This window comes from Nerophis lumbriciformis, linkage group LG02, assembly GCF_033978685.3.
Source record: "Nerophis lumbriciformis linkage group LG02, RoL_Nlum_v2.1, whole genome shotgun sequence".
In the NCBI taxonomy this organism is placed as follows: domain Eukaryota; kingdom Metazoa; phylum Chordata; class Actinopteri; order Syngnathiformes; family Syngnathidae; genus Nerophis; species Nerophis lumbriciformis.
In genome coordinates, this window is record NC_084549.2 from 1,788,976 (window position 1) to 1,816,904 (window position 27,929).

The 27,929-nt window shown below is 40.3% G+C and overlaps 1 protein-coding gene across 1 annotated transcript in view; it reads right to left on the bottom strand.

The window, feature by feature from the left end:
* Positions 1-27,929, bottom strand: part of LOC133572380 (ankyrin-3-like) — a 367,012-nt gene that overhangs the window by 240,308 nt on the left and 98,775 nt on the right. The window contains exons 2-3 of the mRNA XM_072915334.1: positions 14,163-14,264; positions 7,298-7,396 (exon numbers count right to left, since the gene is read on the bottom strand). Of these exons, the coding sequence (XP_072771435.1) occupies positions 7,298-7,396; positions 14,163-14,264 (201 nt within the window). The remainder of the gene's footprint in view (positions 1-7,297; positions 7,397-14,162; positions 14,265-27,929) is intronic.

Here is a 27,929-nt window from a genome sequence, read left to right on the forward strand (position 1 = left end):
GTAATATATACATGATGTAAGTATATATGTCATGTAGTAACATTCATAATAACATGTAATATATACATGATGTAAGTATATATGTCATGTAGTAACATTCATAATAACATGTCATATATACATGATGTAAGTATATATGTCATGTAGTAACATTCATAATAACATGTAATATATACATGATGTAAGTATATATGTCATGTAGTAACATTTACAATAGCATTTTAATGTTTGCGTCATTGTGTCTATTCCAACCGTAAAAGCCAATAAATAATCATCCAAAAAAAGCGCCAACAATACTCTGTTTAGATTTAGAGACTTGAATATTAACCAAGTATTATTGATAGTTATTATAAGCGGTAACGTTAAAGGGGAAGTGCACTTTTTTGGGGAATTTAGCCTATCGTTCACAATCACTATGAGAGACATTTAAAAAAATGCATAGTAGTTAAAGACGTCCTGTATATTGTAGCGTCCCGGAAGAGTTAGTGCTGCATGGGATTCTGGGTATTTGTTCTGTTGTGTTTATGTTGTGTTACGGTGCGGATGTTTGTCATTCTTGTTTGGTGTGGGTTTACAGTGTGGCGCATTATTAGTAACAGTGTTAAAGTTGTTTATACGGCCACCCTCAGTGTGACCTGTATGGCTGTTGACCAAGTATGCCTTGCAGTCACTTGTGTGTGAAAAGCCGTAGATATTATGTGACTGGATTTTACATTTTTGATGGGGTCAGAGCAAAATATCAAGACCTCTCAATGTGGTTTGGATGGAATACTATTAGTGGAAGTCTCATCAAAGGCCAACAAAAAACATAAAACTAAACAGCTCAAAAGGAAAACACCATTTTAAACATTTTCATAAGTCTGAGTTCTCTGCTTAGGCTGCTGCCCCCGCAACCGCACCTCGGATAAGCAGACAAAGATGGCCAAATGGATGCATGGACATTTTTATACCTGCTAAGCCAGTGGTTCTCAAACTTTTTTTGTCATCCCCCACTTTGGACAAGGGGGAGTTTTCAAGCCCCACCTGCCCCCATCGCCCCAACAGAGCGCTAATGCCAAGCTTTAACATTTTCAAATTTATTGAACATCAAGTTGTATACATTCAAACTCAATAACATAAAATAACATCAAGTTCAATGATAAATAAAATAACTGTGCAGCTGTGGTACAACTTGCATCAAGTTCAATAATAAATAAAATAACTTGCATCAAGTTCAATAATAAATCAAAAAAGTGTTATAACTTGCATCACGTTCAATAATAAATCAAAAAAAGTGTTATAACTTGCATCAAGTTCAATAATAAATAAAACAAAAGTGTTATAACTTGCATCAAGTTCAATAATAAATCAAATAAAAGTGTTATAACTTGCATCAAGTTCAATAATAAATCAAAAAAAGTGTTATAACTTGCATCAAGTTCAATAATAAATAAAACAAAAGTGTTATAACTTGCATCAAGTTCAATAATAAATAAAACAAAAGTGTTATAACTTGCATCAAGTTCAATAATAAATCAAATAACTTGCATCAAGTTCAATAATAAATCAACACAAGTGTTATAACTTGCATCAAGTTCAATAATAAATCAAAAAAGCGTTATAACTTGCATCACGTTCAATAATTAAAAAAAAGTGTTATAACTTGCATCAAGTTCAATAATAAATCAAAAAAGTGTTATAACTTGCATCACGTTCAATAATAAATCAAAAAAAGTGTTATAACTTGCATCAAGTTCAATAATAAATTAAAAAAAGTGTTATAACTTGCATCAAGTTCAATAATAAATCAAAAAAAGTGTTATAACTTGCATCAAGTTCAATAATAAATCAAATAAAAGTGTTATAACTTGCATCAAGTTCAATAATAAATCAAAAAAAGTGTTATAACTTGCATCAAGTTCAATAATAAATAAAAAAAAATGTTATAACTTGCATCAAGTTCAATAATAAATCAAATAACTTGCATCAAGTTCAATAATAAATACAATAAAAGTGCCACTTTGCAATCTTTGCAAAAAAAAAAAGGAGGAGCTATGCATTTGGCAAGACAGGGCAAGTGACAGCACTTTGCCCCAGGAGAGCCACCTTGCTTCACTGTGAAACAGCACGGCTGTATGATCAGCTCCCATTTCCTCACACAGTGCAGAGAACAGTCGCACTTTCAGTGGTCGTGTTTTGATCAAATTTACCGCGCTCACAACATCTGTTAAAACCTCATTGAGTTCGGGGCTGAGCTGCCTTGACGCGAGTGCTTCCCGGTGAATGACACAGTGTGTGCCCGTCACATTTTTGTTTCTCTGCAGGCGCTGGCTCTGGCTCGACGACCTTTGAGGTGCGAGTCACAAATGTATATATTTGTGTAATTGTGGTCCGCACATTAGCCTGCTACCCATCCGCGCGAAAGTTTGTTCCGCTTAGCCCCGCCCCCATTAGTTACTGTTGCTATGTCTGTCAAACTTTCGCTCGTACCGAGAAATATAAAGCCTACAGTAAAAATAAGTACCGGTAATTTCCATTTATTTATATAGCGGATTTCACAGACAGAATCACAAAGTGATTTACAGTGTGTATAGAAAATGAAAGCATAGTAAAAAAAATAATCTAAGAATATAATAATAAAAAAAATTTTTTAAGTGAAATTTCCTCCCGTTCCTCGCGCCCCACCTGTCATGTCTCTATTCCCCACCAGTGGGGCGCGCCCCACACTTTGAGAAACGCTGTGCTAAGCTAACTTCCGTTCTGCTTACAGGCAACTGCTGAAGAACACCTCCTCTTCTTCATGCTGCCTGAAGTACGATGGAAAGTACATGCCAGACCTTCATTAATCCTGCACACTGCTCGGGGTCACACTTGCATTAATTGGGGGGGGATTTTTCTCCTTCTTCCTGAATATTTCATTGCATGTTTTTGTCAGCAGAAGGTTGGTCGCCAGTGGCAGAAAAGGGGAGGAGGGAGAAGCCTGCCAGACACTAATCAGGGGGAATATTTTGGCCCCAAAAGTGTTTATTAGCACATAGACCTTCCCTGTCATGCATCTCATTAAATAAATCCAAATAAATGGCTTCTTTTGTCCATAAAGGAAAACACAGCAGCACCATTGACAGGTAAATGAACTAGGAAGACGTCTATATTCCCTTTATGCCTGCCTATAAAGTAGCTGTTCACGCCACAGTCTCTAAATCAGTGTTTTTCAACCACTGTGTCGCGGCACACTAGTGTGTCGTGAGATATTGTCAGATTAATTATACTCTGCAAATATTGTGCCGTTGTTGAGTGTCTGTGCCGTATAGAGCTTGGCAGGGTAACTGTTTCAGGTGTGATGTCCCCAGGCTAGCCTCTGAGCTAGCACCAGTCCCCAGGGTGGTCCCCTCATCTGCGCCAGCTCCCAGGCTGGCCCCCTCGTCTCCGCCAGCTCCCAGGCTAGCCCCCTCGTCTCCGCCAGCTCCCAGGCCGGCAGCGCCGACCTCTGCCCCTCGGCCGGCTGCGCCGACTTCAGCACCTCGGTCGGCTCCGCTGACTTCAGCACCTCGGCCTGCTCCGCCGACTTCAGCACCTCGGCCTGCTCCGCCGACTTCAGATCCTCGGCCAGCTCCTCAGCTGCCCTCCTCGTCTCCGGCTTTAACGTCTGCTGCTTCCACACCGATGACGACTTCCACTGCTGCTTCCACGCCGATGACGTCTCATCCTCGTTTCCGGCGAGAGGCACCATTGCGCTACTCGCATCTGCCTTCCCGACGGCCAAGATGGTGGCCGTTCCTTGGTCGCCCGCCTCGCCGGCCTCAGCGGCGTTCTACTCGCCGCCGCCACCAGACTCGTCCTCGGTGGATTCGGGGACATTTGGGTCGGCAACCCACCACCAATTCACCCCTCCGCCCTCCCTTGATTTTTTTCCCTGTGCCTTTTGTGGTACGACCTGTAGGACATCTGGGAGCTGTCCATAAGGAGGGGGGTACTGTTACGGCTCAGGCTCCTGCCAACGCCGCTCATCCGTCTGTGCGCACCTCGGGACACACCCTCGGCTAGCGTCCGAGCTAGCACCAGCCCCTTGGCTAGCCTCCAAGCTAGCACCAGCCCCTCGGCTAGCCTCTGAGCTAGCACCAATCCCCAGGCTAGCCTCTGAGCTAGCACCAGTCCCCAGGGTGGTCCCCTCGTCTCCGCCAGCTCCCAGGCTGGCCCCCTCGTCTCCGCCAGCTCCCAGGCCGGCAGCGCCGACCTCTGCCCCTCGGCCGGCAGCGCCGACCTCTGCCCCTCGGCCGGCTCCGCCGACTTCAGCACCTCGGCCTGCTCCGCTGACTTCAGCACCTCGGCCTGCTCCGCCGACTTCAGATCCTCGGCCAGCTCCTCAGCTGCCCTCCTCGTCTCCGGCTTTAACGTCTGCTGCTTCCACGCCGATGACGACTTCCACTGCTGCTTCCACGCCGATGACGTCTCCTCCTCGTTTCCGGCGAGAGGCACCATTGCGCTACTCGCATCTGCCTTCCCGACGGCCAAGATGGTGGCCGTTCCTTGGTCGCCCGCCTCGCCGGCCTCAGCGGCGTTCTACTCGCCACCGCCACCAGACTCGTCCTCGGTAGATTCGGGGACATTTGGGTCGGCAACCCACCACCAATTCACCCCTCCGCCCTCCCTTGATTTTTTTTCCTGTGCCTTTTGTGGTACGACCGGTAGGACATCTGGGAGCTGTCCATAAGGAGGGGGGTACTGTTACGGCTCAGGCTCCTGCCAATGCCGCTCATCCGTCTGTGCGCACCTCGGGACACGCCCACGGGTGCGCACATCCAGGGACGCGCCGCGCACGTCCCCGCCCTGCAGCAGCCACCAGCTGCAATCACTCACCCACCGGCAATCATCACACCTGAAACTGATGAGGGCGAGCTGGTTAAAAGACCAGTGGACTTAACATGCTTCAAAACTCACCATATTTGACCCACACATCAAAAAACCGAACCCCAAAACTCAAAATTGCGCTCTAGCGCCCCCTAGGAAAAAACCTGCCTGTAACCCCCACTAGGAAGGTCGGAGAGACATGAAACAAAACACCTCTATGTAGGTCTGACTTACACCTACCTTTCATAATTGTACATCCTCGGGCAAAAATCAACAGGAAGTTGGCAATTCCCCCTTCAAGACAAAAAAAGTACTAAAAACAGTCACTTTTGCCTCTTTGAGCTGTAATTTGACCCCCTTAACACGCTTCAAAACTCACCGAACTGAACGCACACATCAGGACTGGCAAAAATTGCGATCTAATAAAAAAAACCTAACCCCAAATCTCAAAATTGCGCTCTAGAGCAATTTTTGAATAAAACGGAGAAAAAAACTGCTCCTCGGAATAAAAAAATGACAAAACTGCCTGTAACTCCCACTGGGAAGGTCGGAGAGACATGAAACAAAAACCTCTAGGTCTCACTTAGACCTACATTTCATAAATTGACAACCCCCAGCAAAAATCTACAGGAAGTTTGCTATTCCCCCTTCAACACAACAGTTTTGTAAAAACCGGTCACCTTTCTTCAAACATTATCTCCTGAGCGCGTTTGTTGTTTCGGCTTCAAACTAACACAGGAGAGAGATTGAACCCTTCTGATTAAAAGTTGGCGAAAGAGTTTTGATACCTGCTCCGGTTTTGATTTTATGACCCTTCAAAGAACCGCTGCGCTGATGCTGCTGCACTGCTGTTTTTTTAAGATGGCTGCTTAAAAGCAGGAAGCACCAACGTGCCCACACAATGCAGACAAGGTAGGTACACTAGACAAAAGTCTTGGGACACTTCGGACTAAAAGTAGACAAAAGTATTTGACACTTATGACTACCACTGGACAAAAGTATTGGGACACTTAGGATAAAAACTGGACAAAAGTATTGGGACACTTAGGATAAAAACTGGACAAAAGTATTGGGACACTTATGACTACAAATGGACAAAAGTATTGGGTAACTTATGACGAAAACTGGACAAAAGTATTGGGACATTTACACTGGACAAAAGTATTGGGACACTTCGGACTACAACTTGACAAAAGTATTGGGACACTTCGGACTAAAACTGGACAAAAGTATTGGGACACTTAGGACTACAACTTGACAAAAGTATTGGGCCACTTGGGACTAAAACTTGACAAAAGTATTGGGACACTTGACTACAACTTGACATAAGTATTGGGACACTTGACTACAACTTGACATAAGTATTGGGACACTTAGGACTACCACTGGACACAAGTATTGGGACACTTACACTGGACAAAAGTATTGGGACACTTGGGACTAAAACTTGACAAAAGTATTGGGACACTTAGGACTAGCACCTGCCAAATACGCGGGCCCGACCAATGCTGCTTGCAGCTTTAATTATTATTTATTATTATTATACCGCCGCCTCTTTGAGCTGTAATTTGACAATTGCGATCTAATCCAAAAACCAAAAACCTCTATGTAGGTCTCACTTAGACCTAGATTTCATACACTGACAACCCCCAGCAAAAATCAACAAGAAGTTTGCAATTCCCCCTTCAAAACAAAAGTTGAGTAAAAACAGTCACCTTTTTTCAAACATGATCTCCTCTGAGCGCGTTTGTCGTGTCGGCTTCAAATTAGCACAGGAGAGAGATTGAACCCTTCTGATTAAAAGTCGATGAAAGAGTTTTAATTACTGCTCCGGTTTGGATTTTATGAGCCCTCAAAGTCGGTCCCATCCATCGCTGCTTGCAGCTTTAATTTGTTTCTTGTTTTTGAACACTGCCTTTTTGCAGCCTCTTTGAGCTGTAATTTGAAAATTGCGATCTAATCAAAAAACCAAAAACCTCTATGTAGGTCTCACTTAGACCTAGATTTCATACACTGACAACCCCCAGCAAAAATCAACAGGAAGTTTGCAATTCCCCCTTCAAAACAAAAGTTGAGTAAAAACAGTCACCTTTTTTCAAACATGATCTCCTCTGAGCGCGTTTGTCGTGTCGGCTTCAAATTAGCACAGGAGAGAGATTGAACCCTTCTGATTAAAAGTCGATGAAAGAGTTTTAATTACTGCTCCGGTTTGGATTTTATGAGCCCTCAAAGTCGGTCCCGTCCATCGCTGCTTGCAGCTTTAATTTTTTTCTTGTTTTTGAACATTTTTTGCAGTGATACACAGGAAAATAACAAACTTAAAAAAAAAAAAAAAGACAACCTGGTGGAGTTTCATTTTTTAATGTTTCTGCTGGTGGTGTGCCTCCGTATTTGTTCAAAGAAGGTTGGAAAAAGACGGCTCTAAATCGTCACAGGTGCGTGTGTTGACGAGGGAGGAGGCGGGGCTTACCTTAGTCGCTGCATCCACGGCGGCTTCCAGTTTCAGGAGCTCGGCCACAACCTCCACGTGTCCCTCCTTGGAGGCCAGATGGAGCGCATTCAGACCATTCTGACAACAACAGAGGGGAGTTCATACGTGGGCCACATACACAAAAGTTGCTGTTTTTTAACAATATTTTGCATTTGTCATCCCAAAGGTGTTTCGCCCCAATGATTGGATGTATGCAATTGTACAACAAGACTGCAATTTTTTTACACCCATCGCTATTTACTTTATTTTTTATTAAACAAATAAACATTTTCAAACCAAACCAAAGTTGGACGTTCTGCATTTGTGACCCTGCAATTTTTTTTTTTTTATGTTTATTTTTTAAACCTTTTATTTCTCAAAAAATAGGCACTTTTTTTATTTTTGTAAATACTTTATACTAAAGCTTCTTCTTTCAGTTTTTTATAGCATGCATACTGAGTAACAAGGTGACGTCATAGCCCTTTGAGTACCATATCTGCATCTGAGTCCCTTCCTTCGTCCAAGCCTGACAATAACCCTGTAAATATTGGAGATCTGCTGTATTCCAATAATGATTATTGCTGGTGTAATATCTTATTTTACCTTCTCTTTCAATAAGATCTTAATCCTGCTTCCTAGTGCTCCATGTTTCCTTCATATATTGCATATTCCCAGAGGGCCAATACAAAGCGAGCTGCCGGGGTCGCCTGCAATTGTCCCCCCCGGGCACGCCTGGTCAAGTCGTAATCCTGATTGATTCATTGATTAGGAGGCGTGTGCCAAGACTTTTGTACCCGAGGTCACTCAACAACAAGTTCATCATCTAATTTCCTTTAAATTAGATTAAATACATAATACTAATCATTAAAAACAGCAGAAAAAAAACAACATTTCTTTAAATCTGTGAATACTTGGTCCTGGGTGTTTGCTTTTCCGGGATGCAACGGAAAGTTGGCACGGGCGAGACGGGAACCAAGGTACATGATTTATTTATTAACTATAAATACAAAAAAAAGATCAAACAAAAAGCGCGCACAGTGGCGGAGAATAAACTATGAACAATTAAACAAAAACATTAACTGTGGCTTGAAAAACAAAAACTTACTTGGCATGGAACCGGCATGAAAAAAGAGCAGCAAGGATCATAAGGGTGTGCAGAAGCATATATGGGGTGTGAAGAGAGTGCAGGAGCATAAATGCGGGGATGTCGTCAGCACGAACAACAGAAAATGAATGAACTTAAATACTATGGACATGATTAGTGAAATCAGGTGCGTGACTCAAAACGTGAAACAGGTGCGTGACGTGACAGGTGAAAACTAATGGTTGCTATGGTGACAAGAGTGCACAATGAGTCCAAACGTGGAACAGGTGCGTGACGTGACAGGTGAAACTATTGGTTGCTATGGTGACAAAACAAAACAAAAGTGCACAAAAAGTCCAAAATTTAAACCGAACATTACTAAAACAAAACATGATCACACAGACATGACAAAATCAGTGTTTAACCATAGGGCCAGGGCCCTTTGTTGGCCCGCGAGCACCCTCTAGAGTAGACCTGGGCAATTATTTTGACTCGTAAAATATATATGTAAAAAATAAATCTATTTTATAATATATATTTATATAATTATAATGTTTTTTGTTTTTTTTTGTCCTGTCCAGCTACTTAGACAAATCATATAGTTGATGTAGATCAGGGGTGCTCATTACGTCGATCGCGAGCTACCGGTCGATCTCGGAGGGTGTGTCAGTCGATCACCAGCCAGGCATTAAAAAAATAGTCCTAAAAATGAGCGATCATAAATCTTCACTATGACGTCACTTTCGTCACTTGATTGACATTCACGGCACCCGAGGGTCTTCTGAGATGACGCCGGCTGCTGCCAGCTCATTAAAATGACCGACTGGAAGGCGAGAAACACTTTATTTCAACAGACTCTGGCGCCGTACCTGTCGTCAAAACTCCAAAGACCGACCGCACAGTTGCACAATAAAAGCGCTGCTTCATCCTGCCTGCGCTACCAAAATAAGAGTCTCAGATAGCTGGCGTGCACAAGCTAGCAAGCGACGGAGTTTGACAACAATGTATTTCTTGTAAAGTGTATACAAAGGAGTACGGAAGCTGGACAAATAAGATGCCAAAAACCAACCACTTTCATGTGGTATTGGACAGAAAGGAGGACTTTTTTTCTCCTCCATTCAAAAATGCGGACCTTATCAGCACCACTGTCTGATTCCAATCAATGCAAGTCATCAGAATCAGGTAATACACCAACTTATATTCTTGTCTTCATGAAAGAAAGAAATCTATATGTGTTAAACATGCTTGTATTATCTTTAAACACCTTTAACTTATTAACAATATTAACTATATGTGTTAAACATGCTTGTATTATCTTTAAACACCTTTAACTTGTTAACAATATTAACTATATGTGTTAAACATGCTTGTATTATCTCTAAACACTTTTAACTTATTAACAGTATTAACTACAGTATATGTGTTAAACATGCTTGTATTATCTTTAAACACCTTTAACTTATTACCAATATTAACTATAAGTGTTAAACATGCTTGTATTATCTTTAAACACCTTTAACTTGTTAACAATATTAACTATATGTGTTAAACATTCTTGCATTATCACTAAACATCTTTAACTTGTTAACAATATTAACTATATGTGTTAAACATGTTTGCATTATCTTTAAACACCTTTAAGTTGTTAACAATATTAACTATATGTGTTAAACATGCTTGTATTATCATTAAACACCTTTAACTTGTTAACAATATTAACTATATGTATTAAACATGCTTGTATTATCATTAAACACCTTTAACTTGTTAACAATATTAACTATATGTATTAAACATGCTTGTATTATCTCTAAACACTTTTAACTTATTAACAGTATTAACTATATGTGTTAAACATGCTTGTATTATCTTTAAACACCTTTAACCTATTACCAATATTAACTATAAGTGTTAAACATGCTTGTATTATCTTTAAACACCTTTAACTTATTACCAATATTAACTATAAGTGTTAAACATGCTTGTATTATCTTTAAACACCTTTAACTTGTTAACAATATTAACTATATGTGTTAAACATGTTTGCATTATCTTTAAACACCTTTAAGTTGTTGACAATATTAACTATATGTGTTAAACATGCTTGTATTATCATTAAACACCTTTAACTTGTTAACAATATCAACCTTCCATCCCTCAGACGGCACTGTATCGAAAACCCACATCAATCTCTAAAGGATATCACCACATGGGCTCAGGAACACTTCAGAAACCCACTGTTACTAAATACAGTTGGTCGCTACATCTGTAAGTGCAAGTTAAAACTCTCCTATGCAAGGTGAAAACTTTTTATCAACAACACCCAGAAACGCCGTCGGCTTCTCTGGGCCCGAGATCATCTAAGATGGACTCATGCAAAGTGGAAAAGTGTTCTGTGGTCTGACGAGTCCACAATTCAAATTGTTTTTGGAAATATTCCACATCGTGTCATCCGGACCAAAGGGGAAGCGAACCATACAGACTGTTATCGACGCAAAGTTCAAAAGCTAGCATGTGTGATGGTATGGGGGTGCATTAGTGCCCAAGGCATGGGTAACTTACACATCTGTGAAGGCACCATTAATGCTGAAAGGTACATACATGTCATGTCTGTGTAATCATGTTTTGCTTAGTTATAGGACTCTTTAGTTTCTGTCTTTTCACTCCCTTGTCTTGTTTCCATGATTACCCCATTAGTTTCACCTGTTCCACGTTTCGACTCATTGTGCACTCTTGTTTGTCACCATAGCAACCATTAGTTTTCACCTGTCACGTCACGCACCTGTTTCACGTTTTGAGTCACGCACCTGTTTTCACTAATCATGTCCGTAGTATTTAAGTTCATTCATTTTCTGTTGTTCGTCCTGACGACCTCACCCCACATTTATGCTCGACACATTTCTAACTCCTTTTCATGTCCATCGTTCACGCTGCTCCTTTTTTTGTCCATGCCAAGGAAGTTTTCTTTATTCAAGCCATAGTTTGCAAGTTTTGTTTAATTGTTCATAGTTTCTGCCCTTGTGCAAGTTTTGTGTTTATAGTCAAGTTTTGTACTTCCGCCCTTGTGCGCGCTTTTCGTTTATTCCTTTTTTTTTGATAGTATTAATAAATCATGTACCTTCATTCCCGTCTCGCCCGAGCCAACTTTCCGTTGCATCCCGGAAAAGCACACACCCAAGACCAAGTCATGACAATACAGGTGTTGGAACAACATGTGCTGCCATCTAAGCGCCGTCTTTTTCATGGACGCCCCTGCTTATTTCAGCAAGACAATGCCAAGCCACATTCAGCACGTTTTACAACAGCGTGGCTTCGTAAAAAAAAAGAGTGCGGGTACTTTCCTGGCCCGCCTGCAGTCCAGACCTGTCTCCCATCGAAAATGTGTGGCGCATTATGAAGCGTAAAATACGACAGCGGAGACCCCCGGACTGTTGAACGACTGAAGCTCTACATAAAACAAGAATGGGAAAGAATTCCACTTTCAAAGCTTCAAACAATTAGTTTCTTCAGTTCCCAATCGTTTATTGAGTGTTGTTAAAAGAAAAGGCGATGTAACACAGTGGTGAACATGCCCTTTCCCAACTACTTTGGCACGTGTTGCAGCCATGAAATTCTAAGTTAATTATTATTTCCACAAAAAAAATAAAGTTTATGAGTTTGAACATCAAATATGTTGTCTTTGTAGTATATTGAACTGAATATGGGTTGAAAAGGATTTGCAAATCATTGTATTCCGTTTAGCATCCCTCACCGGCGGTGAGGGATGCCGTCAAGCTGAAGAAGGAGTCCTATCGGGTTCTTTTGGCTCATAGGACTCCTGAGGCAGCGGACAGGTACCGACAGGCCAAGCGGTGTGCGGCTTCAGCGTTTGCGGAGGCAAAAACTCGGACATGGGAGGAGTTCGGGGAAGCCATGGAAAACGACTTCCGGACGGCTTCGAAGCGATTCTGGACCACCATCCGCCGCCTCAGGAAGAGGAAGCAGTGCACTATCAACACCGTGTATGGTGAGGATGGTGTTCTGCTGACCTCGACTGCGGATGTTGTGGATCGGTGGAGAGAATACTTCGAAGACCTCCTCAATCCCACCAACACGTCTTCCTATGAGGAAGCAGTGCCTGGGGAATCTGTGGTGGGCTCTTCTATTTCTGGGGCTGAGGTTGCCGAGGTAGTTAAAAAGCTCCTCGGTGGCAAGGCCCCGGGGGTGGATGAGATCTGCCCGGAGTTCCTTAAGGCTCTGGATGCTGTGGGGCTGTCTTGGTTGACAAGACTCTGCAGCATCGCGTGGAGGGGGGCGGTACCTCTGGATTGGCAGACCGGGGTGGTGGTTCCTCTCTTTAAGAAGGGGAACCGGAGGGTGTGTTCTAACTATCGTGGGATCACACTCCTCAGCCTTCCCGGTAAGGTCTATTCAGGTGTACTGGAGAGGAGGCTACGCCGGATAGTCGAACCTCGGATTCAGGAGGAACAGTGTGGTTTTCGTCCTGGTCGTGGAACTGTGGACCAGCTCTATACTCTCGGCAGGGTCCTTGAGGGTGCATGGGAGTTTGCCCAACCAGTCTACATGTGTTTTGTGGACTTGGAGAAGGCATTCGACCGTGTCCCTCGGGAAGTCCTGTGGGGAGTGCTCAGAGAGTATGGGGTATCGGACTGTCTGATTTTGGCGGTCCGCTCCCTGTATGATCAGTGTCAGAGCTTGGTCCGCATTGCCGGCAGTAAGTCGGACACGTTTCCAGTGAGGGTTGGACTCCGCCAAGGCTGCCCTTTGTCACCGATTCTGTTCATAACTTTTATGGACAGAATTTCTAGGCGCAGTCAAGGCGTTGAGGAGATCTGGTTTGGTGGCTGCAGGATTAGGTCTCTGCTTTTTGCAGATGATGTGGTCCTGATGGCTTCATCTGGCCAGGATCTCCAGCTCTCGCTGGATCGGTTCGCAACCGAGTGTGAAGCGACTGGGATGAGAATCAGCACCTCCAAGTCCGAGTCCATGGTTCTCGCCCGGAAAAGGGTGGAATACCATCTTCGGGTTGGGGAGGAGACCCTGCCCCAAGTGGAGGAGTTCAAGTACCTCGGAGTCTTGTTCACGAGTGAGGGAAGAGTGGATCGTGAGATCGACAGGCGGATCGGTGCGGCGTCTTCAGTAATGCGGACGCTGTATCGATCCGTTGTGGTGAAGAAGGAGCTGAGCCGGAAGGCAAAGCTCTCAATTTACCGGTCGATCTACGTTCCCATCCTCACCTATGGTCATGAGCTTTGGGTTATGACCGAAAGGACAAGATCACGGGTACAAGCGGCCGAAATGAGTTTCCTCCGCCGGGTGGCAGGGCTCTCCCTTAGAGATAGGGTGAGAAGCTCTGTCATCCGGGGGGAGCTCAAAGTAAAGCCGCTGCTCCTCCACATGGAGAGGAGCCAGATGAGGTGGTTCGGGCATCTGGTCAGGATGCCACCCGATCGCCTCCCTCGGGAGGTGTTTAGGGCACGTCCGACCGGTAGGAGGCCACGGGGAAGACCCAGGACACGTTGGGAAGACTATGTCTCCCGGCTGGCCTGGGAACGCCTCGGGATCCCCCGGGAGGAGCTGGACGAAGTGGCTGGGGAGAGGGAAGTCTGGGCTTCCCTGCTTAGGCTGCTGGCCCCGCGACCCGACCTCGGATAAGCGGAAGAAGATGGATGGATGGATGGATGGATGTATTCCGTTTATATTTACACAATTCCCCAACTCATATGGAAACGGGGTTTGTAATATAAGAAACACATATTATTAACTTCATGAACAGCTCACCTGATTGCAAATGTTAATCTCAACCCCGGACTTGAGGTAGTCGAGGACCTTCTCAAGGTTCCCCGCCCGGGCAGCTCTCAGGTAACTGGCATTGCTGTCAGACTGCAGATGGAGAAGAAGCAGAGGAAAGGAATGCGTTCAATAAAAATCCGACAGACAAAAACCAACGTTTCCATTGTACCAGGTAGAAGTCAGTCATGGTTAGGCCACACCAAAAAACCCTCCGAGGCAGGACGGTCACAAAGCCGACATCCACGAGGAAGCCATGCCGCTTCAACCTAAACCCTTCACGTCATCCCAGAGAACTGCCAGCTTCCTCGGGTTTGTCGGGTTGCTAAAAAGCTGCAACATTGTGACACTGAGGAGAGGACTGAGGTCTGGGCTGTGTGGGCCAATGTTGCCCTCTAAAATATGCCTTTTGTCTGCTAAATAAAATGACGAGCAAGCATATTTGTGGCCCGGGAGGAGGAAAGAGACAGGAGACACATGGAAGCCAGAGTGGTGAGGAAGATGCTTCTTCCGACTCCTTTTCAGACATGTTGACGTGTGTAAGTGTAAACATGTCATAGAATTTAATGTGACTTTTTCAAAATGTGTCTATGAAGGTTGTCATTCATCAGGGCTTTGTAGTCTCAGGTCATCCAGTCCATCACACCTGGACTGTTGGCTTTGTCTTGGAAAACATCATCTGAGTAGACTTCAACTCTTCATGATCATAGACTTAGATTGTTGCATCTAGTCTCAGACTTAGATTGGTCATAAATGTGACAATCTAAGTCTAAGAGTAGATGTGACCGATCTAAGTCTAAGACTAGATGTGACCAATCTAAGTCTAAGACTAGATCTGACCAGTCTAAGTCTAAGACTAGATCTGACCAGTCTAAGTCTAAGACTAGTTGTGACCAATCTAAGTCGAAGATTAGATGTGACCAATGTAAGTCTAAGACTAGATGTGACCAATCTAAGTCTAAGACTAGATGTGACCAATCTAAGTCTAAGACTAGATGTGACCAATCTAAATCTAAGACTAGATGTGATTAATCTAAGTCTAAGACTAGATGTGACCAATCTAAGTCTAAGACTAGATGTGACCAATCTAAGTCTAAGACTAGATGTGACCAATCTAAGTCTAAGACTAGATGTGACCAATCTAAGTCTAAGACTAGATGTGACCAATCTAAGCCTAAGACTAGATGTGACCAATCTAAGTCTAAGACTAGATGTAACCAATCTAAGTCTAAGACTAGATGTGACCAATCTAAGTCTAAGACTAGATGTGACCAATCTAAGTCTAAGACTAGATGTGACCAATCTAAATCTAAGACTAGATGTGATTAATCTAAATCTAAGACTAGATGTGACCAATCTAAATCTAAGACTAGATGTGATTAATCTAAATCTAAGACTAGATGTGATTAATCTAAATCTAAGACTAGATGTGACCAATCTAAGACTAGATGTGACCAATCTAAGTCTAAGACTAGATGTGACCAATCTAAATCTAAGACTAGATGTGATTAATCTAAATCTAAGACTAGATGTGACCAATCTAAGACTAGATGTGACCAATCTAAATCTAAGACTAGATGTGACCAATCTAAGACTAGATGTTACCAATCTAAATCTAAGACTAGATGTGATTGATCTAAGTCCAAGACTAGATGTAACAATCTAAGTCTAAGACTAGATGTGACCAATCTAAATCTAAGACTAGATGTGACCAATCTAAGACTAGATGTTACCAATCTAAATCTAAGACTAGATGTGATTGATCTAAATCTAAGACTAGATGTGATTAATCTAAATCTAAGACTAGATGTGACCAATCTAAATCTAAGACTAGATGTGTTTAATCTAAATCTAAGACTAGATGTGACCAATCTAAGACTAGATGTGACCAATCTAAATCTAAGACTAGATGTGACCAATCTAAGACTAGATGTGACCAATCTAAATCTAAGACTAGATGTGACCAATCTAAGACTAGATGTGACCAATCTAAATCTAAGACTAGATGTGACCAATCTAAGACTAGATGTGACCAATCTAAATCTAAGACTAGATGTGACCAATCTAAGACTAGATGTTACCAATCTAAATCTAAGACTAGATGTGACCAATCTAAGACTAGATGTTACCAATCTAAATCTAAGACTAGATGTTACCAATCTAAATCTAAGACTAGATGTGACCAATCTAAGACTAGATGTTACCAATCTAAGTCTGAGACTAGATGTAACAATCTAAGTCTGTGATCATGAAGTGATGAAGTCTACTCAGATGAAAGGCAAACATCTTCTAAGACAAAGCAAACATTGATTGAATGTCCTGAGATTTTAGGTTTGCAATAAATAAAACATGAGCCTTTCACAGTCAGGAACTAACTAGCCAGGCTGTGCTGGAATGAAAGTGCTTCATCCCACGAGAACAGACTAGAAGGGCCTGACGGGGGAAGCAAAAGGGAGTAAACAACCACACGCAGCTGTGAAATTGTGAATGGAAAATATTGGTCACTTCCTGAGGAGCGAGACCTTTAAACTAGTGCTGCTATCTCAGCCACATCTAGAAGCTTCCAGAGGAGCTCTCTGCTCTCATGGCTCTGCAACACTTGTGGAATGTGGCTGATGAGGTCTTCTTCCACAAATAGAACAATGACTTCTTGTGAAAACCCCAGTCAAAGAACCTCCGTCTGATAACAGCAATGTGCAAAAATGCTAGTCAAAGATCCTCCATTCACCAAAAGCATACTATTGATTTTAGGAACTTATTGTCAAAAAACAGTCAAATGACAAGAACACCGTTTTTTTGTTCAAGGACTCAATAAAACATCTTGTAGAAGATCCTCTATTAGTGTAGTAGACCTAAGTATTCATTAAGTCCCACCATAATGACAACATTAAATACAGTAGTGTAGTAGACCTAAGTATTCATTAAGTCCCACCATAATGACAACATTAAATACAGTAGTGTAGTAGACCTAAGTACTCATTAAGTCCCACCATAATGACAACATTAAATACAGTAGTGTAGTAGACCTAAGTATTCATTAAGTACCACCATAATGACAACATTAAATACAGTAGTGTAGTCGACCTAAGTATTCATTAAGTACCACCATAATGACAACATTAAAATACAGTAGTGTAGTAGACCTAAGTATTCATTTAGTACCACCATAATGACAACATTAAACACAGGAGTGTAGTAGACCTAAGTATTCATTAAGTACCACCATAATGACAACATTAAATACAGTAGTGTAGTCGACCTAAGTATTCATTAAGTACCACCATAATGACAACATTAAATACAGTAGTGTAGTAGACCTAAGTATTCATTAAGTACCACCATAATGACAACATTAAATACAGTAGTGTAGTAGACCTAAGTATTCATTAAGTACCACCATAATGACAACATTAAATACAGTAGTGTAGTAGACCTAAGTATGCATTAAGTACCACCATAATGACAACCATTAAAATACAGTAGCGTAGTAGGCCTAAATATGAATTAAACAAGGCAGAGGTTCTATTTACCAGTATAATAAATAGTTTTAGTCCAGTGTAACATTACACACAGTTTGAACAGTAACACTGTGTTTGAATATTTATTGAGGTAATTATTTGGCGTACCACTTGTTGTACACCTTTAACACAGTCTGAGGATCACTGCTTCACTTGATATGAACACGCTGCAATTTAAAAAAAAAAAAGCTACTTTCGAAATTCTGGTCAAAGATCCTTTATATGACAAGAGGGCTCTGCTGCTTCTAAGGACCTACTTTAAGAAATGATATATTATGATTCATGAAGCAAGAGGGCTGTGCTGTTTTAGGAACCAAATGCAAAATTAGTAGTCAAAGATCCTCTGTATGATGAGAGCTCTGCTGTGTTTAAGGACTCCATTAGAAGTAGCTGGTCAAAGATCCTCTGTATGACAAGAGGGCTATGCTGTGTTTAAGGACTCAACTAAAAATAGCTGGTCAAAGATCTTCTGTATGATGAGAGCTCTGCTGTGTTTAAGGACTCAATTAAAAATAGCTGGTCAAAGATCCTCTGTATGATGAGAGCTCTGCTGTGTTTAAGGACTCAATAAAAAAATAGCTGATGACAAGAGGGTTATGCTGTTTTTAAGGACTCAATTAAAAACAGCTGGTCAAAGATCCTCTGTATGACAAGAGGGCTATGCTGTGTTTAAGGACTCAATTAAAAATAGCTGGTCAAAGATCCTCTGTATGATGAGAGCTCTGCTGTGTTTAAGGACTCCATTAGAAGTAACTGGTCAAAGATCCTCTGTATGATGAGAGCTCTGCTGTGTTTAAGGACTCAATAAAAAATAGCTGATGACAAGAGGGTTATGCTGTTTTTAAGGACTCAATTAAAAATAGCTGGTCAAAGATCCTCTGTATGACAAGAGGGCTATGCTGTTTTTAAGGAGTCAATTAAAAATAGCCGGTCAAAGATCTTCTGTATGACAAGAGGGCTACGCTGTTTTTAAGGAGTCAATTAGAAATAGCTGGTCAAAGATCCTCTGTATGACAAGAGGGCTATGCTGTGTTTAAGAACTCAATTAAAAATAGCTGGTCAAAGATCCTCTGTATGATGAGAGCTTTGCTGTGTTTAAGGACTCAATTAGAAGTAGCTGGTCCAAGATCCTCTGCATGACAAAAGGGCTATCCTGTGTTTAAGGACTCAATTAAAAATAGCTGGTCAAATATCCTCTGTATGACAAGAGGGCTATGCTGTGTTTAAGGACTCAACTAAAAATAGCTGGTCAAAGATCTTCTGTATGATGAGAGCTCTGCTGTGTTTAAGGACTCAATTAAAAATAGCTGGTCAAAGATCCTCTGTATGATGAGAGCTCTGCTGTGTTTAAGGACTCAATTAAAAATAGCTGGTCAAAGATCCTCTGTATGATGAGAGCTCTGCTGTGTTTAAGGACTCAATAAAAAAAAAGCTGATGACAAGAGGGTTATGCTGTTTTTAAAGAGTCAATTAAAAATAGCTGGTCAAAGATCTTCTGTATGACAAGAGGGCTATGCTGTTTTGAAGGAGTCAATTAGAAATAGCTGGTCAAAGATCCTCTGTATGACAAGAGGGCTATGCTGTTTTTAAGGACTCAATTAACAATAACTAGTCAAAGACCCACTGTATGACAAGAGGGTTATGCTGTTTTTAAGTGCTCAATTAAAAATAGCTGGTCAAAGATTCACTGTATGACAAGAGGGCTATGCTGTTTTTAAGGACTCAGTTAACAATAACTAGTCAAAGACCCACTGTATGACAAGAGGGTTATGCTGTTTTTAAGGACTCAATTAAAAGTAGCTGGTCAAAGATCCTCTGTATGACAAGAGAGCTATGCTGTTTTTAAGGGCTCAGTTAAAAATAGCTGGTCAAAGATCCTCTGTATGATGAGAGTTCTGCTGTGTTTAAGGACTCAATTAAAAATAGCTGGTCAAAGATCCTCTGTATGACAAGAGGGCTATGCTGTTTTTAAGGAGTCAATTAGAAATAGCTGGTCAAAGATCCTCTGTATGATGAGAGCTCTGCTGTGTTTAAGGACTCAATAAAAAAATAGCTGAAGACAAGAGGGTTATGCTGTTTTTAAGGACTCAATTAACAATAACTAGTCAAAGACCCACTGTATGACAAAAGGGCTATGCTGTTTTTAAGGGCTCAGTTAAAAATAGCTGGTCAAAAATCCACTGTATAACAAGAGGACTATGCTGTTTTTAAGGAGTCAATTAGAAATAACTAGTCAAAGATCCTCTGTATGACAAGAGGACTGTGTTGTGTTTAAGGACCTCCTGTAAAATGATTAGTCAATATATAAAATCATGTCCAATTACTTAACTGCATCATCTGACCCGACTTTTTTCTTCCTGGAATATCACCACCATTCACCGCTTGTTCACCTTTCCCAGCATAACATCTGTGCAGTGTGTGTGTGTGTGTGTGTGTGTGTGTGTGTGTGTGTGTGTGTGTGTGTGTGTTGGTCCAAATCCACACAGTTGTGGTGTTACATAAGCGGTGGTGCTGTTGCTTCCCTTCATGATCAACAACTGCTGTGAAGTCAGAATGATGTCTGACAGTCCACTTACTGCATGGAACATTATCACATCTCCTTTTTTTGGTCCCCCTGCCCATAAAGTCGTGGCTACTGGCGGAGCTCGCCGTCATTTGATGGCTTAGTGCTTAAAAGCCACGTGCGAGATGAAGGTGCATCACAGCAGAGACTAAGCCTTGAAGGACGCCATTAGGGGATATTACACACAAGTACGGTCTGACACGCTGAGCTGAGCCGGAGGTCGATACCAAGCGGCTCGTTTGCGGCTTGGGGAAAAAAGAAAGGAGTGTAAAAGTGACAAGTTGTCTGTTCGGGAGTGTTACTGGACTATTATGCGGCGTGATGGGAAAGGTCAAAGGTCATTTCCTGTGACATAATTGTAAGTGAAACGTGCAGCCGGCGGTCAAAACGACTCAGGATGGGTACCAAATGTGGTACTTTTCTCCATTGATACTGCCGGGTATCCATTCACGTACAATCAATATGTATAATGTAGCCCGGAAGAGTTAGTGCTGCAAGGGCTTCTGGGTATTTGTTCTGTTGTGTTTATGTTGTGTTACGGTGCGGATGTTCTCCCGAAATGTGTTTGTCATTCCTGTTTGGTGTGGGTTCACAGTGCGGCGCATATTTGTAACAGTGTTAAACTTGTTTATACGGCCACCCTCAGTGTGACCTGTATGGCTGTTGATCAAGTACACACACCCGTGTGTCTGTAGAAGCCGCATACAACATATGACTGGGTCGGCATGCTGTTTGCATGGAGAAAAAGCCGACGCTAAAGGCAGCGCCATCACGGCACGCCCTCAATATTGTTGTCCGGGTGAAAATAGGGAGAAATTCGGGAGAACGGTTGCCCCAGGAGATTTTTCGGAAGGGGCACTGAAATTCGGGAGGAACTCGGAAAAATCGGGAGGGTTGGCAAGTATGCCATAGACATGTTCTAAGGGTACGCAGCATGGAGCGCTACTGCCTACTGGCGCTGACGAGACGCGGGGCCGCCATCTTGGAGTGGTGATCCACTCCACTCAGTGCAATTCATTTGGCAGGAACAATGACATTTAATTCATCTTACCTCACTGAATACCACTGATTTTCACATCATACGTGTAGCTATGATAAAGGACACATGTTTTATTATTTATAGTTTGCTTAACAGTAATAGAATATTCTTATATGCTATAATTGACCAGACGTCCCAGATCAAAACTGGGAATATAATCCCAGAGAAGGGTCAGCTATTTTAAATTGAAGAAACAATATGATTAGGTCATATATACATGCTACATAAACAATGTATGAATACATTAGATATCCATATATCTCATACTTGCCAACCTTGAGACCTCCGATATATATATATATATTTAAGAAATACTTGACTTTCAGTGAATTCTAGCTATATATATATATATTTTTTATTATAAATTTTATTTTATTTATTGTAAATAAATGAACACTGAAATTCAAATATTTTATTTATATATATATATATATATATATATATATATATATATATATATATATATATATATATATATATATATATATATATATGTATATATATGTATACATATATATATATATATATATATATATATATATATATATATATATGTATGTATACATATATATATATATATATATATATATATATATATATATATATATATATATATATATATATATATATATATATATATATAAATAAATAAATAAAAAATTTGAATTTCAGTGTTCATTTATTTACACATTTACACACACATAACACTCATCTACTCATTGTTGAGTTAAGGGTTGAATTGTCCATCCTTGTTCTATTCTCTGTCACTATTTCAGAACACACACATTATACAAATCAATAAGAAAAAGGGAGCTCTAATTTGGGAGTCTGAATTAGGATCAGAAGTTCCTATACAAACATTGAGCACTCACATCGCCTTTTTGTATCGATTACTGCAGCTGTGCACTGGATTCATTCACAAATACAAACTACAACTCACAAACACTTTAGAGTTAGACTCCACCATCAGAATGTGTACTTAAACTTATAAAGATCACATGGATATTATTCAGTGAGTTTGATTCACCAAAACTAACCTGTTATACAGGAGGAAAAAGCACACAGGACGTTTCAATTGTTCACAGACTGGTCGCGCTCATCAGAATGACAAGACACCTCCGGTCTGCAGGTGATAGCATTCAATTGGGAAGAAACGCCCTACTGCCCCCTACTGACCAATGTGAATACTGATAAATGTGTAATGACAGCTCCAAAAACGAATTGAAACCACAAAATAAAATAAATAAATCAACACAAAAATGTGACACATTATGGGTGGGTCACATATGCATGTACAGTAGATGGCAGTATTGTCCTGTTTAAAAGTGTCACAACATTGCTGTTTACAGCAGACGAACTGCTTTACGGTAGACGAAAACTTGACTGCTGTTGTTGTGTGTTGTTACCGCGCTGGGAGGACGTTAATGAAACTGCCTAACAATAAACACACATAAGAAACCAAGAACTCGCCCTCCATCATTAGCTGTTTATATTGTGGGAAAGCGGACGTGAGAACAGGCTGTCAACACGTCACTCAGGTCCGTATGGAGCTGGAGGGGGCGTGGCCTCCAGCTCCGCCTGAATTTCGGGAGATTTTCGGGAGAAAATTTGTCCCGGGAGGTTTTCGGGAGAGGCGCTGAATTTCGGGAGTCTCCCGGAAAATCCGGGAGGGTTGGCAAGTATGATTTATCTTATAGACTGTATCTCTGTTGAGAGTTTATTCTGTCTTGACACTTTGTATTGATATTTTCTATTACATTCTTCCCTTAAATGATCATGTTTACAGTCATTGTTTTGTATGTATTTTTTATGTATGTCGCTTTGGATAAAAGCGTCTGCCAAATACTTCAACATAAACATATATAAACACCTGAAAGTCTTTATATCAGCTAAAACCACCAATCTGTTTCACTGGATTCAGAATAAAACCAAATTCTGTCTTACCCAACAATGTTAGTATTTGAATATTGTTACTTGAAGACTTATACATTTTTAAATGTAATTAATTTCATTGACAAGTAATTCTATTATGGTCATACTCTTGTTTGCTAGCGGCTATGATTTCAGTACTATTGAAGATCTTTGCTCCTACTCAATTCTGTGCTAATATTCTTTTCACAAAATAAAACCAATAGTACGTTCGTGTTAAATCTTACTTGTGAAAAGTAATCCCCCGATTCTTATTTTCAACAGTCCACTCATTTGAACAGGAAAACGCTGAACACCATCTTTGTTTTCTACCTGTCCACTGTCAGTTTAGCATCTTTGTTTTCTACCTGTCAACTGTCAGTTTAGCATCTTTGTTTTCTACCTGTCAACTGTCAGTTTAGCATCTTTGTTTTCTACCTGTCAACTGTCAGTTTAGCATCTTTGTTTTCTACCTGTCAACTGTCAGTTTAGCATCTTTGTTTTTTACCTGTCAACTGTCAGTTTAGCATCTTTGTTTTTTACCTGTCAACTGTCAGTTTAGCATCTTTGTTCTCTACCTCTCAACTGTCAGTTTAGCATCTTTGTTTTTTAACTGTCAACTTTCAGTTTAGCACCTTTGTTTTTTACCTGTCAACTGTCAGTTTAGCATCTTTGTTTTCTACCTGTCAACTGTCAGTTTAGCATCTTTGTTTTCTACCTGTCAACTGTCAGTTTAGCATCTTTGTCTTCTATCTGTCAACTGTCAGTTAAGCATCTTTGTTTTCTACCTGTCAACTGTCAGTTTAGCATCTTTGTTTTCTACCTGTCAACTGTCAGTTTAGCATCTTTGTTTTCTACCTGTCAACTGTCAGTTTAGCATCTTTGTTTTCTACCTGTCAACTGTCAGTTTAGCATCTTTGTTTTCTACCTGTCAACTGTCAGTTTAGCATCTTTGTTTTCTACCTGTCAACTGTCAGTTTAGCATCTTTGTTTTCTACCTGTCAACTGTCAGTTTAGCATCTTTGTTTTCTACCTGTCAACTGTCAGTTTAGGCTGCTCGCCGGCTGCTCATCACCACTTCAAGATGGCAGCCCAATTTCTCGCGTCACAGCAGCCAATGCTGCGTCCACTTATAACGTGTCTATGATAGAATGTCCTCCACAACCAAACTTGACTGCTGAAAGAGCTTCAGGAAAGCCCAGAAAAAAGCAAAGCCAAGCAGAGTAGAAAGCTGATGTCATTGCTGATGATTCTGGCTGAGCGGAGCGTGTTTGGACCAGCGCCGCTCGTATTGTTTCACTTGATCCCACACCGTCCTGACAACACAAAAACCACACAGCACGACAAAGCCTCGGGGGCAGCGAGCGGCGGGCCCCCCCAACGGCTGCCAAACACCTTGGCCTAATGTCACTTTACCAATACAAACCTCCATTGTTGTGTTCCGGCTATCAATCAAGCATTTGTCACTCAGAACAAGGATGAGCAACTTAAACTTCCATTTTTTTCACCATCTTTGTCACTGCCGGTGTGTCCTTGGGCAAGACATGTCAACCACCTGGTCGTTCCCATCAGCAGCTTAACGCACTTGGAGTTGCTAGAAAAAAAAGCGCCATATAAATCCAATCCATTATCATTATTAGTACTTTTACGGCGGCCTGTCCTGATGTCTTGTTCTTTTTCCAGCAGGATTTATCTGCCAACATTCTTTTTCTGACAGCTGCATGTGCAAGTCCAAATATTTCTACTCTGTAGTGAATGAAAAACTGGACTTGGACACAACATCTTCCTTCCTTCAAGTGCAAATGCTCGAGCAAACCCAGCAGGTACGCCGCGTTGATTATATACGTACGCGTCCTTTAAAACAACGCTGCAAAATAGTTGTATTTGTAAAATTGAGACAACGTTGATGACTAACGTTGGATCCACGTGGTTGGTTGGGAAATTACCACATTTCAATGTTAAATCAACGTTAAACCCAACATTGATTAAACGTTGTCAAAAAGAATGTTGTTTCAATGTTGTATTTGTGTTGCAGAACATTGGTTGGAAAATGACTAAATTTCAATGTTAAATCAACGTTAAACCTAACATTGATTAAACGTTGTCAAAAATGATGTTGTTACAACGTTGTATTTGTGTTGTAGAATAGTGGTTGGGAAATGACCAAATTTCAACGTTAAATCAACGTTAAACCCAACATTGATTAAACGTTGTCAAAAAGCATGTTGTTTCAACATTAGGTTTGAGTTGTAGAATATTGGTTGGGAAATGACCAAATTTCAATGTTAAATCAACGTTAAACCCAACATTGATTAAACGTTGTCAAAAACCATGTTTCAACGTTGTATTTGTGTTGTAGAATAGTGGTTGGGAAATGACCAAATTTCAATGTTAAATCAACGTTAAACCCAACATTGATTAAACGTTGTCAAAAACCATGTTTCAACGTTGTATTTGTGTTGTCGAATATTGGTTGGAAAATGAGCAAATTTCAAAGGTCAAATAAACGTCCGAACCCAACATTGATTAAACGTTGTCAAAAAGCATGTTTCAATGTTGCATTTGTGTTGTAAAATATTGGTTGGAAAATGACCAAAACTCAAACGTCATATCAACATCAAAACCTGACATTGATTAAACGTTGTCAAAAATGATGTTGTTTCAACGTTGTATTTGTGTTGTAGGATATTGGTTGGGAAATGACTAAATTTCAATGTTAAATCAACGTTAAACCCGACATTGATTAAACGTTGTCAAAAACCATGTTTCAACGTTGTATTTGTGTTGTAGAATATTGGTTGGAAAATGACTAAATTTCAATGTTAAATCAACGTCCGAACCCAACATTCATTAAACGTTGTCAAAAGGCATGTTGTTTCAACGTTAGGTTTGAGTTGTAGAATATTGGTTGGGAAATGACCAAATTTCAATGTTAAATCAACGTTAAACCCAACATTGATTAAACGTTGTCAAAAAGCATGTTTCAACGTTGTATTTGTGTTGTAGAATATTGGTTGGGAAATGACCAAATTTCAATGTTAAATCAACGTTAAACCCAACATTGATTAAACGTTGTCAAAAATTATGTTGTTTCAACGTTGTATTTGTGTTGTAGAATATTGGTTGGAAAATGACCAAATTTCAAAGGTCAAATAAACGTCAGGACCCAACATTGATTAAACGTTGTCAAAAAGCATGTTGTTTCAATGTTGTATTTGTGTTGTAGAATAGTGGTTGGGAAATAACCAAATTTCAATGTTAAATCAACGTTAAACCCAACATTGATTAAACGTTGTCAAAAACCATGTTTCAACGTTAGGTTTGAGTTGTAGAATATTGGTTGGAAAATGACCAAATTTCAAAGGTCAAATCAACATTGATTAAACATTGTCAAAAAGCATGTTGTTTCAACGTTAGGTTTGAGTTGTAGAATATTGGTTGGGAAATGACCAAATTTCAATGTTAAATATACATCAGAACCCAACATTGATTAAACGTTGTCAAACATTATGTTGTTTTAACGTTGTATTTGTGTTGTAGAATATTGGTTGGGAAATTACCAAATTTCAATGTTAAATCAACGTTAAACCCAACATTGATTAAACGTTGTCAAAAAGCATGTTGTTTCAACGTTAGGTTTGAGTTGTAGAATAATGGTTGGGAAATGACCAATTTTCAATGTTAAATCAACATCAGAACCCAAAATTGATTAAACGTTGTCAAAAAGCATGTTTCAACGTTGTATTTGTGTTGTAAAATATTGGTTGGGAAATGACTAAATTTCAATGTTAAATCAACGTTAAACCCAACATTGATTAAACGTTGTCAAAAACCATGTTTCAACGTTGTATTTGTGTTGTAGAATATTGGTTGGAAAATGACCAAATTTCAATGTTAAATCAACGTCAGAACCCAACATTGATTAAACGTTGTCAAAAATTATGTTGTTTCAACGTTGTATTTGTGTTGTCGAATATTGGTTGGGAAATGACCAAATTTCAATGTTAAATCAACGTTAAACCCAACATTGATTAAACGTTGTCAAAAACCATGTTTCAACGTTGTATTTGTGTTGTAGAATAGTGGTTGGAAAATGACCAAAATTCAATGTTAAATCAACGTTAAACCCAACATTGATTAAACGTTGTCAAAAAGCATGTTGTTTCAACGTTGTATTTGTGTTGTAGAATATTGGTTGGGATATGACAAACTTTCAATGTTAAATCAATGTTAAACCCAACATTGATTAAACGTTGTCAAAAACCATGTTTCAACGTTGTATTTGTGTTGTAGAATATTGGTTGGAAAATGACCAAATTTCAAAGGTCAAATCAACATTGATTAAACGTTGTCAAAAAGCATGTTGTTTCAACGTTAGGTTTGAGTTGTAGAATATTGGTCGGGAAATGACCAAATTTCAATGTTAAATCAACGTCAGAACCCAACATTGATTAAATGTTGTCAAAAAGCATGTTTCAATGTTGTATTTGTGTTGTAAAATATTGGTTGGAAAATGACCAAATTTCAAAGGTCAAATCAACATCAGAACCCAACATTGATTAAACGTTGTCAAAAAGCATGTTGTTTCAACGTTAGGTTTGAGTTGTCGAATATTGGTTGGGAAATGACCAAATTTCAATGTTAAATCAATATCAGAACCCAACATTGATTAAACGTTGTCAAAAATGATGTTGTTTCAACGTTGTATTTGTGTTGTAGAATATTGGTTG